General features: G+C 40.3%; 1 protein-coding gene across 6 annotated transcripts in view; it reads left to right on the forward strand.

The window, feature by feature from the left end:
- Positions 1–14525, forward strand: part of LOC107660562 (von Willebrand factor A domain-containing protein 5A-like) — a 36249-nt gene extending 21724 nt beyond the window's left edge. The window contains exons 14-20 of one of the 6 annotated variants that reach the window (XM_016449883.1): positions 5460–5677; positions 7360–7407; positions 12597–12632; positions 12736–12792; positions 13484–13623; positions 13703–13826; positions 13906–14525. In XM_016449883.1, coding sequence (XP_016305369.1) covers positions 5460–5677; positions 7360–7407; positions 12597–12632; positions 12736–12792; positions 13484–13623; positions 13703–13826; positions 13906–13952 — 670 coding nt within the window. In that variant the 3' untranslated portion in view covers positions 13953–14525. Of the gene's footprint in view, positions 1–5459; positions 5678–7359; positions 7408–7972; positions 8024–8113; positions 8222–11603; positions 11652–12596; positions 12633–12735; positions 12793–13483; positions 13624–13702; positions 13827–13905 lie in introns of those variants that run through there. The other 5 variants (XM_016449882.1, XM_016449880.1, XM_016449881.1 and 2 more) reach the window with 5 other exon arrangements.
- Positions 14526–14835: the final 310 nt, after the last annotated feature.

Raw genomic sequence — 14835 nt, forward strand, 5'->3', positions numbered from 1 at the left:
ACACACACACACACACACACATACGCACATGCGCGTACACTTACACTCACTCACACACATACACACACATGCGTAAACACACTCACACACACACACACACACACTCACACGCGCACACACGTGCGTACGCTTACACTCACTCACACACTCACACGCATACGCGCACACGCACACTCACGCACACATACACACACACACTCTCACACACACTCACTCACACACATACGCGCACACACACACATACGCACACACACAGAGACGCGCGTACACTTACACTCATGCACACACACACTCACACACACACACACACACTCACACACACACACACACACTCACACACACACACACACACTCACACACACACACACACACTCACACACACACACACACACTCACACACACACACACACACTCACACACACACACACACACTCACACACACACACACACACTCACACACACACACACACACTCACACACACACACACACACTCACACACACACACACACACTCACACACACACACACACACTCACACACACACACACACACTCACACACACACACACACACTCACACACACACACACACACTCACACACACACACACACACTCACACGCGCACACACGTGCGTACGCTTACACTCACTCACACACGCATACGCGCACACACACACGCGCAAACTTACACTCTCTCACACACACACACACACACACTCACACACACACATACGTACATGCGCATACACTTACACTCACACACACACTCACTCACACACATACGCGCACACACACACACAGACACGCACACACACACGCACGTAAACTTACACTCGCTCACACACAGACGCGCGCACACTCACACTCACACACGCATGCAAACTTACACTCACACACATACGCGCGCACACCACACACATATGTGCACACACACGCGCTTACACTTCAAGTCAAGTCAAGTCAAGTCTGCTTTGACAACAGGAGATCCCTCAGCAGCAGATCCCTCAACACTCACTCACACACAAACTCACTCACACCCACACCCACACACACACACTCACTCACACACATTCACACACACACACACACACACACACACACACATGCGCGCACACACACACACACGCGCGTGCAAACTTACACTCACACATACACACACGCGCGTAAACTTACACTCAAAACACACACACACTCACTCACACACATATGTGCACACACACGCGCTTACACTTACACTCACTCACACACAAACTCACTCACACCCACACACACACACTCACTCACACACATTCACACACACATGCGCGTACACCTACACTCACACAGACTTACACTCACTCACACACACACTCACTCACATACATATGCACACGCACACACACACGCTCGTAAACTTATACTCACACACAAATACGCACACGCACGCTCGTAAACTTATACTCACACACACTCACGCACATACAGACACGCAAACACACGCACGTACACTTACACACACACACACACACACATACGCACACACACAGACACGCGCACACACACGCTCGTAAACTTATACTTACGCACACATTCACTCACACACATACGCACACACACAGACACGCGCACACACACACACACGCTCATAAACTTATATTCATACACACACGCGCGTACACTTACTCTCACACTCACTCACTCACACACACTCACTCACTCACTCACGCACACACACACAGACATGCGCACACACACACGCACAGACACACACACGCGCACACACACGCTCGTAAACTTAGTCACACACACTCACTCACACAGACACGCACACACACAGACACGCACACAGACACACACACGCACTCACACACACACACACACACACACACACACACACACACACACATAAACATAAACGTATATTCACACACTCACTCACACACATATGCACACGCACACACACACACGCTCGTAAACTTATACTCACAACACACACACTCACTCACACACATACGCACACGCACAAACACAGACATTAGACATTCACGACACGCACAGACACATTTTATATCAGGTTAATGATATATTCTATCCCCTTACCCTAATCCCTAATCTACACAAAACTACAGGAATTTTGTGATTTTCAAAAAACACTTTTTAGTATGTTTTTAAGCCATTTAGTTCACGGGGACACCTCATAAACCATGTTTATGCTGTAGAACCCATGTCATTATACACATTTGTGTCCTCATAAACTATATATAGCAGTACACTCTCTCTCTCTCTCTCTCTCTCTCTCTCTCTCTCTCTCTCTCTCACACTCACACACTCTCACACAGACACTCACACACACTCTCACACAGACACTCACACACTCTCACACAGACACTCACACACACTCTCACACAGACACTCACACACTCTCACACAGACACTCACACACACTCTCACACAGACACTCACACACTCTCACACAGACACTCACACACACTCTCACACAGACACTCACACACTCTCACACAGACACTCACACACACTCTCACACAGACACTCACACACTCTCACACAGACACTCACACACACTCTCACACAGACACTCACACACTCTCACACAGACACTCACACACACTCTCACACAGACACTCACACACTCTCACACAGACACTCACACACACTCTCACACAGACACTCACACACTCTCACACAGACACTCACACACACTCTCACACAGACACTCACACACTCTCACACAGACACTCACACACACTCTCACACAGACACTCACACACTCTCACACAGACACTCACACACACTCTCACACAGACACTCACACACTCTCACACAGACACTCACACACACTCTCACACAGACACTCACACACTCTCACACAGACACTCACACACACTCTCACACAGACACTCACACACTCTCACACAGACACTCACACACACTCTCACACAGACACTCACACACTCTCACACAGACACTCACACACACTCTCACACAGACACTCACACACTCTCACACAGACACTCACACACACTCTCACACAGACACTCACACACTCTCACACAGACACTCACACACACTCTCACACAGACACTCACACACTCTCACACAGACACTCACACACACTCTCACACAGACACTCACACACTCTCACACAGACACTCACACACACTCTCACACAGACACTCACACACTCTCACACAGACACTCACACACACTCTCACACAGACACTCACACACTCTCACACAGACACTCACACACACTCTCACACAGACACTCACACACTCTCACACAGACACTCACACACACTCTCACACAGACACTCACACACTCTCACACAGACACTCACACACACTCTCACACAGACACTCACACACTCTCACACAGACACTCACACACACTCTCACACAGACACTCACACACTCTCACACAGACACTCACACACACTCTCACACAGACACTCACACACTCTCACACAGACACTCACACACACTCTCACACAGACACTCACACACTCTCACACAGACACTCACACACACTCTCACACAGACACTCACACACTCTCACACAGACACTCACACACACTCTCACACAGACACTCACACACTCTCACACAGACACTCACACACACTCTCACACAGACACTCACACACTCTCACACAGACACTCACACACACTCTCACACAGACACTCACACACTCTCACACAGACACTCACACACACTCTCACACAGACACTCACACACTCTCACACAGACACTCACACACACTCTCACACAGACACTCACACACTCTCACACAGACACTCACACACACTCTCACACAGACACTCACACACTCTCACACAGACACTCACACACACTCTCACACAGACACTCACACACTCTCACACAGACACTCTCACACAGACACTCTCACACAGACACTCACTCACACAGACACGCACACACACACACACGCTCGTAAACTTACACACACTCACACACGCACACATACACACACACACACATGCACGCACACACTTACACTCACTCACACACACACTCACTCACATACATATGCACACGCACACACACACGCTCGTAAACTTATACTCACACACAAATACGCACACGCACGCTCGTAAACTTATACTCACACACACTCACGCACATACAGACACGCAAACACACGCACGTACACTTACACACACACACACACACACATACGCACACACACAGACACGCGCACACACACACACACGCTCATAAACTTATATTCATACACACACGCGCGTACACTTACTCTCACACTCACTCACTCACACACACTCACTCACTCACTCACGCACACACACACAGACATGCGCACACACACACGCACAGACACACACACGCGCACACACACGCTCGTAAACTTAGTCACACACACTCACTCACACAGACACGCACACACACAGACACGCACACAGACACACACACGCACTCACACACACACACACACACACACACACACACACACACGCACATAAACGTATATTCACACACTCACTCACACACATATGCACACGCACACACACACACGCTCGTAAACTTATACTCACAACACACACACTCACTCACACACATACGCACACGCACAAACACAGACATTCACACACACAGACACGCACAGACACATTTTATATCAGGTTAATGATATATTCTATCCCCTTACCCTAATCTACCCCTCACACAAAACTACAGGAATTTTGTGATTTTCAAAAAACACTTTTTAGTATGTTTTTAAGCCATTTAGTTCACGGGGACACCTCATAAACCATGTTTATGCTGTAGAACCCATGTCATTATACACATTTGTGTCCTCATAAACTATATATAGCAGTACACTCTCTCTCTCTCTCTCTCTCTCTCTCTCTCTCTCTCTCTCTCTCTCACATAAACATGATCACTCACACACTCACTATCGTATTTGCACACTCACACATACATACAGGTTTCAACTGGTTCATTGGACAGAATCTGCTCTCTCTCTCTCTCTCTCTCTCTCTCTCTCTCTCTCTCACATAAACATGATCACTCACACACTCACTATCGTATTTGCACACTCACACATACATACAGGTTTCAACTGGTTCATTGGACAGAATCTGCTCGTTGATGATTGTGACATTGCTCTTGCGCATCAGAGTGGTGGTGATTTTTTCAGTTTAAAGTGAGGAATGATATGTTTCTGTTTTTATGAAATTTAGTGGTGTAAAAAGTATGTTATTATGCTTTTGAACATGGCCATCCCAATTGATTTTTTTTACTATTGATTTTGTTGCTTAATTTGGCTTTAATAGGACAATTATAGATGTGACATGAATCAATATAAAGAAGAGTGGGATGAAATGACCCAAAACTCATGTTTGTGTTCACATTAGTGCTCACTAGCCACTGGGCCGCGTCACTGATACTGAAGACTGTGTTTACAGGTTTGTGTTTGTTGCAGGCTGACGATCCACCGGCTGGCGGCCCGGTCTGTGATCCGCTCTCTGGAGCTGGAGGAACGAGCCGGAGGAGCAGACGCGGAGAACATCAGGAGAAGGATTGTGGAGCTCAGCGTTCAGGCAGGAGTGAGCAGCGCTCACACAGCATTCATCGGCGTTAATAAAGACAGCAAACAGACTGTGAAAGGGCCGCTGCTGCAGAGGAGAGTGCCAGTGCCACGTAAGTTGTGTGTGTGTGCTTGTTTATGTGTTCACTGATTTATTGTCCGTTTAGAGCAATCCTGATCCTGGAGAGCCACTGTCCTGCAGAGTTTAGTTCCAATCCTAATTACAATTTTTCTCAATTGCTAACACACTATAACTGATTCATTTGGCCCAATTTTCCAAACCATTCATACAGTTCTCGAAACAAAGACCCGTTTCTCAAAACTTTTAGCACATTTCACCTGTTTGCACACACGTTCCAATTTGCTCAGTGTTTTCTGCAAAACTCTACACAAAAACGGCATCATTTTGCGCAGATTTAACCATGTTCTCATTCAGAAGACACAAACACACAATATAATTAACTCAAGCATCAAAAAATGAACTCAAACAGCACACATTTATCCATGTATGAACATTCAGTAGCAAAACTGATGACACCAATCAGAATCTCAGGATGATATGCACAAGAGCACAAGTGATTATGTGTTTTGGAAAATGAGATTGCAGGGGGAAATAAAAACGAAGGGGATGAGGTCAAAGGTAATTTGTTCCTGATGAAATACAAAGCACTATAGTTGACCATGTTCTTCTGCATGGACTGACCGTGAGGGAAGTTGGTCTACAGGATCATCTGCAAGGTTTCAATACTACTTACACATACAATATAATTACAGTACATAGTAGCAGTACTTCAGATGAGAGAACGTTCATTATTCTATGTACAGTAAATACTGTAGTACATGTTGTACAGTACACCCTCAAACTCATTACTGTTGAATTGATTTGTAGCCAAGTAGTCCTTACATGTACTGTATTTGTGCAGAACTGAGAGATGGCTGTCTAGGGGAGGCGGAGAAGTCTTTTGTCAGAAGAATAAAATACTGCTATAACAAATAAGGATACTACCAATAATGTAATGCAGTTTGGCAGAGGATGCTGAATTAATGAATTTATTTATTTATTTACAGTAACTGACAGTATATTTCCGATGTGTGTTTATATTCTGTTGTTTGGTTTTTTGAACTTTTCTCTTCTAGTGCTTTTTATCTACTGTAAGATCTCTTTACAGTAGTGTAATGAAAGTGAACTTTTCTTACAGTTTATTGCTGAATTGTACTGTATCTGGACCCCTCGATTTATGTTGTATACTGTAACAGACATTGACTTGCAAGATGATTTCTGTTTCCCAAAAGCAGGTTTTAGTAACAGTGTTTTGAGTTGATCTCACTAGTGTTCTCTAGGCAGTGAAGTATGTGTGTATTTGACAGGTTTGTGTGTCTTCTGAGGCCAAAGTTTGAGTCTGACAAAAGAGAACATGTTTTTGACTAAACTATTTGATTTTGAGCTGGAAGTTTGAAGTTTGCACAAGTTGGTGTGTAGTTTTGAGATTGTGTTTATAGTTGTGAGAAAATGGTGAATTGTTTCATGAATTGTGTGTTAGCAATCGAGAAAAACTGTAAACACATCTAGACCTGCTAAACAAGGTCTTCAGGGCAACTAGAAACTTCCAGGAAAGTGAGTTGGAGCAGGTCAGAACTAAACTCTGCAGGACATTGGCACACCAGGATGAGGATTGGACAAAGCTGGATCACAAATATGATTTCATAATCAGTTTTCCTGTCACATAGTAGTTAGACATACATAATAATTTGGTGTACTCGCATAATCAACATGTGAAATTCAATTCTTTATTAGGTATGTTTCAGATGTCTGCGATGCAAGGTCGCTGTATGGCAATGTGTGGTAAGAAATAACCTATGATATTCTTTGTTTTCATGGTTCAGTCCATCTCGAGCAGCCCAGTGGAGGATGTTTGACTATTTTTAATCTTCCAAATTTGTTTGTTGAGTGATTACCTCTATGTACTGTTATTGAAAGATAGTTATGTTTTAACTGTTTTAGTTAAGCATATTTTTACATAAAACTCGATATCACAGCTCAGGATATTCGTAGCTCCTTGGAATAAAACTGATCTTTAGAGCCTATTATTAAATTACAGCACATTATATCAGATATTGAGGTTTAGATGTGGGCCATGACACAAAGATGGCTGCTGTGGTTAAATCAAGTAAAATAAAAACAAATATGTGTGGTTTTTCAATACCAATACATGGAGTTAATCACTCAAAAAATTAAGAATGGTCAATCAACCAATTTTACAATTTTTAGGTGACATGAGATAGATTTGAGCCATGTGTTTTTGTTAAAAGCTGTTTTGGTGTGACTGTTTTTTGTTTGTGATTGTCAGATATGTATTTTTATTCTTATACAGTATCTGCTTTTCTCTCTGTTTTCTTGGCAAATACAGCTCCTAAATTGAGAAGTGCTGTAATGTGTAAGAGAAAAAAATTTTCTGCGGGTATTTCACTGAAATGTATTCTTATTTATTTTATTTTTTTTCCCATCTACTTGTCTTTTATTTTGTCACTCATTGAGTGATTGTTTTTAGCATATGCCCTTAACAGCCCAGGTTTTTCTCTCTGTTTTCTTAGCCCCGATGGTTCCCAAAATGGCATTTTGTTCAGCAATGCGTAAGAGAAATGCACAGACAGCAGCACTTCACACTTGGATGGGTTAAATGCAGAGCACAAATTCTGAGTATGCATGACATCACTTCACTTCACTACTTTTCTAAATGATCAGACTAATGATTTTTGCCTGAGGAAAGATACAATTAACGAAAAAAATACCATAGACTTTTCAAAGGGGGAACTGATCCATACAGAGATTGGAATTTCATAGAGAGTTGAGAGCTGGCAAATAAATAATTCCTTTAGCAACTGCATAGCAATTATGTAGCAATGCCCCGGTATAGCCACCCACAATAACACTGCTGCATTTAAACTTTGCAGTCTAATTGTTTTTATCATTTTATCTGCATCAATTACTTTATTGCATTTCCATTGTATAATATGTAACAAACATAACCTCATTCTTAAAATTAAAGTTAAGTTAAAAGTACAGTATGTCATGTTTGTACGAGGCTTTGATAGTTGGTGGTGACAGTTTCTGCCTCAGGGCATCCCAGCATCTTGATACATTGAGCCTGCTTGATCATAGTCCAGACCAATGTGTTTTGAACAGGCATGTCAATTATGTGTCAACCATCATGTGTTTCACACACACATGAGAGAGACAACATACAGTGAGCTGTGGAACATATGTATAAGTAAAGCAGTCAGGCTCTTTGTGCACACTAGAGACGCTCATATTCGAACAGATGGGCGGTGATCTCCTCAACCTGCATCTTTTAATAAGGAGATTACTCATAGATTCAAGAACAGATGTTGGAGAATTCCTTGAGCAAGCTGTTGTGTGGGCACGTCTTAAACCACAGCAACCTTTAAAAAGCCAATTAATCTTCAGCCATTTGTAAGGCTGAGGCCTGGGAAACCTCTAGTCCCACAGCACATGTCAATGTTACATGTGGGTGTTTGTGTGTACATGCTGCAAATACACACAAAGCAAGAGTGAGATAAGAAATAGAGATCTTTTAATGGTTTCAGTGTTACTCAGACCTGACAGTTTGACGGGTAAACACAAGAAGATTCAACAATCAATCAATGAAAATACACTGACTGACACTGACACTCAAGAACAATAGCTCTTTTTTTACCTCAAATGTTTATCCTTGAAAGCATTACGAATAAATAGAGAGTTAACTGAAACTTATGAAGAACTCTTGTAGTTTCAGAAGAGATCTCAATGATGGCTCATTCTGCACTCAGATTTGCCAGCACTGTAAAAAAAAAAGATAAAAATGAGTTGCCTACACTCAAGTTAATTAAATTAATGTTAAATAGTGAATATAACTAAAATTGTTTTGACATGAATGTAAGCTTTCATTGCACCAAATAATCTTTAAAAAATATAAAAATAAAAAAGTTCTCAATTGCATCTCAATTACAACTTGATACATATACATACAGAAAATCTAGTTCTGGAATCATGAACTGAGGTATGTGGATTTATTCATTTCTTGTTTTAACTCTCAGTTTCTGTTTATAAGACAGTTGAAGCTACAAGCAGCATTGTCATAAATACAGCAGAAATACATTAGCGAATATAGGGGGCCTTCAAATATTTTGTTGGACAAAAAGGCTGAGAACCACTGCTTTAAACAACACATTGTTGATATATTTTCTTATTATATGCTAGTTTGTGGTCTTTCATACATTTACAGATGATGTTATTCTGAATTAAAAGCGGCTAAACTCTATTCATAGATGTTCACTTATTTTCATTATGATTATTAGTATTGGTTTTTCGATTTTGGACCTTATTAAGTTTTTATTCTTATTAAAAAATAATTAATTACTAATATTATTAATAAATATTATTTTTATGACAGTTTTCTCGATTGCTAACACACTATAACTGATTCATTTAACCCAATTTTCCAAACCATTCATACAGTTCTCGAAATGAAGACACGTTTCTCAAAACTTTTAACACATTTCCCCTGTTTGCACACACGTTCCAATTTGCTCAGTGTTTTCTGCAAAAACTCTACACAAAAACGCCATCATTTTGCACAGGTTTAACCATGTTCTCATTCAGAAAACACAAACACACAATATAATTAACTCACGCATCAAAAAATGAACTCAAACAGCACACATTTATCCATGTGTGAACATTAACTGATGACACACAGGTCAGAATCTCAGGATGATATGAACAAGAGCACAGCTGATTATGAGTTTTGGAAAATGAATCCTGGAAGTGGGAGACAAAGACGAATTGGAGGGGAAAATAAAAACGAAGGGGATGAGGACAAATGTCATTTGTTCCTGATGAAATACAAAGCACTATAGTTGACCATGTTCTTCTGCATGGACTGACCATGGGGGAAGTTGGCCTTCAGGTTCATCTAAAAGGTTTCAAAACTACTTACACAATACACATACACTATAATTACAGTACATAACAGCAGTACTTCAGATGAGAGAACTTTCATTATTCGATGTATAGTAAATACTGTAGCACATGTTGTACACCCTTAAACTCATTACTGTTGAATTTATTTGTAGCCAAGTAGTCCTAACATGTACACTATTTATGCAGAACTGAGAGACGACTGTCTAGGGGAGGAAGAGAAGTCTTTTGTCAGAAGACTAAGAAACTGCTATAACAAATAAGGATACTACCAATAATGTAATGCAGTTTGGCAGAGGATGCTGAATTAATGAATTTATTTATTTATTTACAGTAACTGACAGTATATTTCCGATGTGTGTTTATATTCTGTTGTTTGGTTTTTTGAACTTTTCTCTTCTAGTGCTTTTTATCTACTGTAAGATCTCTTTACAGTAGTGTAATGAAAGTGAACTTTTCTTACAGTTTATTGCTGAATTGTACTGTATCTGGACCCCTCGATTTATGTTGTATACTGTAACAGACATTGACTTGCAAGATGATTTCTGTTTCCCAAAAGCAGGTTTTAGTAACAGTGTTTTGAGTTGATCTCACTAGTGTTCTCTAGGCAGTGAAGTATGTGTGTATTTGACAGGTTTGTGTGTCTTCTGAGGCCAAAGTTTGAGTCTGACAAAAGAGAACATGTTTTTGACTAAACTATTTGATTTTGAGCTGGAAGTTTGAAGTTTGCACAAGTTGGTGTGTAGTTTTGAGATTGTGTGTATAGTTGTGAGAAAATGGTGAATTGTTTCATGAATTGTGTGTTAGCAATCGAGAAAAACTGTAAACACATCTAGACCTGCTAAACAAGGTCTTCAGGGCAACTAGAAACTTCCAGGAAAGTGAGTTGGAGCAGGTCAGAACTAAACTCTGCAGGACATTGGCACACCAGGATGAGGATTGGACAAAGCTGGATCACAAATATGATTTCATAATCAGTTTTCCTGTCACATAGTAGTTAGACATACATAATAATTTGGTGTACTCGCATAATCAACATGTGAAATTCAATTCTTTATTAGGTATGTTTCAGATGTCTGCGATGCAAGGTCGCTGTATGGCAATGTGTGGTAAGAAATAACCTATGATATTCTTTGTTTTCATGGTTCAGTCCATCTCGAGCAGCCCAGTGGAGGATGTTTGACTATTTTTAATCTTCCAAATTTGTTTGTTGAGTGATTACCTCTATGTACTGTTATTGAAAGATAGTTATGTTTTAACTGTTTTAGTTAAGCATATTTTTACATAAAACTCGATATCACAGCTCAGGATATTCGTAGCTCCTTGGAATAAAACTGATCTTTAGAGCCTATTATTAAATTACAGCACATTATATCAGATATTGAGGTTTAGATGTGGGCCATGACACAAAGATGGCTGCTGTGGTTAAATCAAGTAAAATAAAAACAAATATGTGTGGTTTTTCAATACCAATACATGGAGTTAATCACTCAAAAAATTAAGAATGGTCAATCAACCAATTTTACAATTTTTAGGTGACATGAGATAGATTTGAGCCATGTGTTTTTGTTAAAAGCTGTTTTGGTGTGACTGTTTTTTGTTTGTGATTGTCAGATATGTATTTTTATTCTTATACAGTATCTGCTTTTCTCTCTGTTTTCTTGGCAAATACAGCTCCTAAATTGAGAAGTGCTGTAATGTGTAAGAGAAAAAAATTTTCTGCGGGTATTTCACTGAAATGTATTCTTATTTATTTTATTTTTTTTCCCATCTACTTGTCTTTTATTTTGTCACTCATTGAGTGATTGTTTTTAGCATATGCCCTTAACAGCCCAGGTTTTTCTCTCTGTTTTCTTAGCCCCGATGGTTCCCAAAATGGCATTTTGTTCAGCAATGCGTAAGAGAAATGCACAGACAGCAGCACTTCACTGAACATGTCTTATTTTTTTTTATTATTTTTTTTCCATCTAATTGTCTTTTATTTTGTCACTCATTGAATGATTGTTTTAGCATATGCCCTTAACAGCCCTGGGTTTTCCCTCTTGTTTTCTCAGCAATGGCTCCCCAAATGGCATTTGATTCTCCAATGCGTAAGAAAAATATAAACCACTTCACTGAGCTTTTCTTGTTGAATGTGTATATCAATCTAATAGCCTTTTTCTGTATGTCACTCTTTGAACGATTATTTTTTAGCATGTTCCTTACAGTCGTCCAACATGATGATTGAATGTGATGCCGCGTCATATGAGGGTAAATCAAACAAAACAGCCTAAATCAGACAGGATTAATTTTATATGGAGACATCATATTATGTATTAGTTACTGAGCTGCTTTTGGATTTGAATCCCTTCAGTCATAGCACTTTATATAAACACTGCATGCAGATGTACATCAGATTAGAAATGGAAAGGAACAATTGTTTTCTTCACTTAATTCAAATGACAGGAGATTAAAAAGAGAAAAGTACATTATAACGTGCAGTTGTCATAAAGTAGCCTGTATTGATCATCATGCTTTTTATCATAGAAATTTCATCAGTCAGGGTTGGTTATATTGGGTTAGAATTGCGTTTTCTTTTTCTGAAGTGTGTCTTGCACAAATTAAATATTTTGTCATTTAAAATCAAACTGTAAATGATGACGTCATAGCATTTGGACGAAGATGTCATCACCGCTGGTCTGCCTGCTTCAGGTGCTGACGTTTAACTTTAGAAATGGCAAAAACTTGCTCTGTGATGGAGTTTAAGAACATTGAAAAAGAGACATTATTGGCATCTGTTTATAGATGTCTCACAAAAACAAAAATCCTGTCTGAATAAGGCTTAAGGCAGTTATGCTGCTTTTATTTAATTTGATTGATCAGCTTTAATCATAAACATATCAGAAACAATGCTGCTATGGGTATCCAGATGACTCCTATCTAAACTATCTGTGTATTTCAGAAGAAGCTGAGCCCCAGAAGGACCCTTTGCTCCAGCTGGTCTCTCTTCAGAAGGCCTTGGGATACTGGGAGCTCAGCGCCTCATTGGCTGCTGTGTTTGGGAAGACGGAGGACGAGGTGACCAATCAGAAAGCAGCACAGGTGGGACATATAATGTCATATCCTCAGACAGATTGATGATTGGTTCAGTGCGTGTGTTTGAGGTGTGTTTCTGTTTCAGGTGGATGGGTCAGTGTGGGCCACCGTCCTCGCTCTCATCTGGTTATATGCGTTTAAATCAGATCAGCAGGATGAGTGGCAGTTTGTGGCCATAAAGGCGGCGTCATGGATCCGCTCTCAGAAACGTGAGACAATATTCACCACCACATGTTCTGTGAGTTAGTGCTTTCCATGTTCTTTTACAGTGATGATTTGAGTTTGCAGGTCTGTGTGTGTGTTTCAGCGGATGGCCTGTCTCAGTGTGTGTGTGATGGGAACGTTCTGTTGGGATGTCAGGTGACTGAAGACATGCTGGGAATCTGAAGACTGCAAATCCTGTGCTTATAGAAGACCAAATATCTCTCCTTAACATGTTTTTTTTTTAGATTTTAAAGATTTTAAAAGAATAAACCTTTTGTATCAGTGGCAGTGGTATTTTTACTATATGTAAGTTTCAGGACCTGTCCTAAAATTCATGTTGTTCTTCTAAATATGATTTTGGAAATATATCTTACAGTACTTGGCGTTCTGAATTCACTATCATGATTTGTGACGGAGAATCCATTATTTCAGTATGTGTGTTTTAGTGAGTGGATTGTGTCAGTGTGGAAATACCAATACTGTTTTATCAGAAAGTTTTTGTTCACTAGCCATAATTACCTGATTTGTAGAATTACATTCTAATGCATTACAATTAAGAATTACATGAATCAGAATGGAGAAATATGCAATTAAAAACTGCCAAGTATGATAATTATATTAATGTCTGTAAATATTACAGAAAAATAAATATACAGGTAAATGTTTCCAGAACACACTGATTAAATGTGAATTGTGACCTTGGATAAATTCTGTGCTTTACTTCACCTGTTTGTCTGCATCACAGAAAAGGATAAGCAGTCTGCAGTGGAAAATGTCTATATATGTGAGGGATATTAACAGCGCTGTACAGATAAGATCAGATTAATTCTGAATCAAATCACACTCTCATGCCTAAAATATATCTTTCCTCCACCCGGGTCTCCTTGATACCTCCGATGTGTGAATTATATGAATCGTGTGAAAGCATGACTGTAGATTTGCTGGGAGAGTCGGCAGTTCATCATCTCCCTCCTGGGGAGGTGCCGCTCTTCTCTCTAGAAATATGGCACATAG

This window comes from Sinocyclocheilus anshuiensis, unplaced genomic scaffold, assembly GCF_001515605.1.
Source record: "Sinocyclocheilus anshuiensis isolate Anshui unplaced genomic scaffold, SAMN03320099.WGS_v1.1 scaffold1671, whole genome shotgun sequence".
NCBI classification, from domain to species: Eukaryota; Metazoa; Chordata; class Actinopteri; order Cypriniformes; family Cyprinidae; genus Sinocyclocheilus; species Sinocyclocheilus anshuiensis.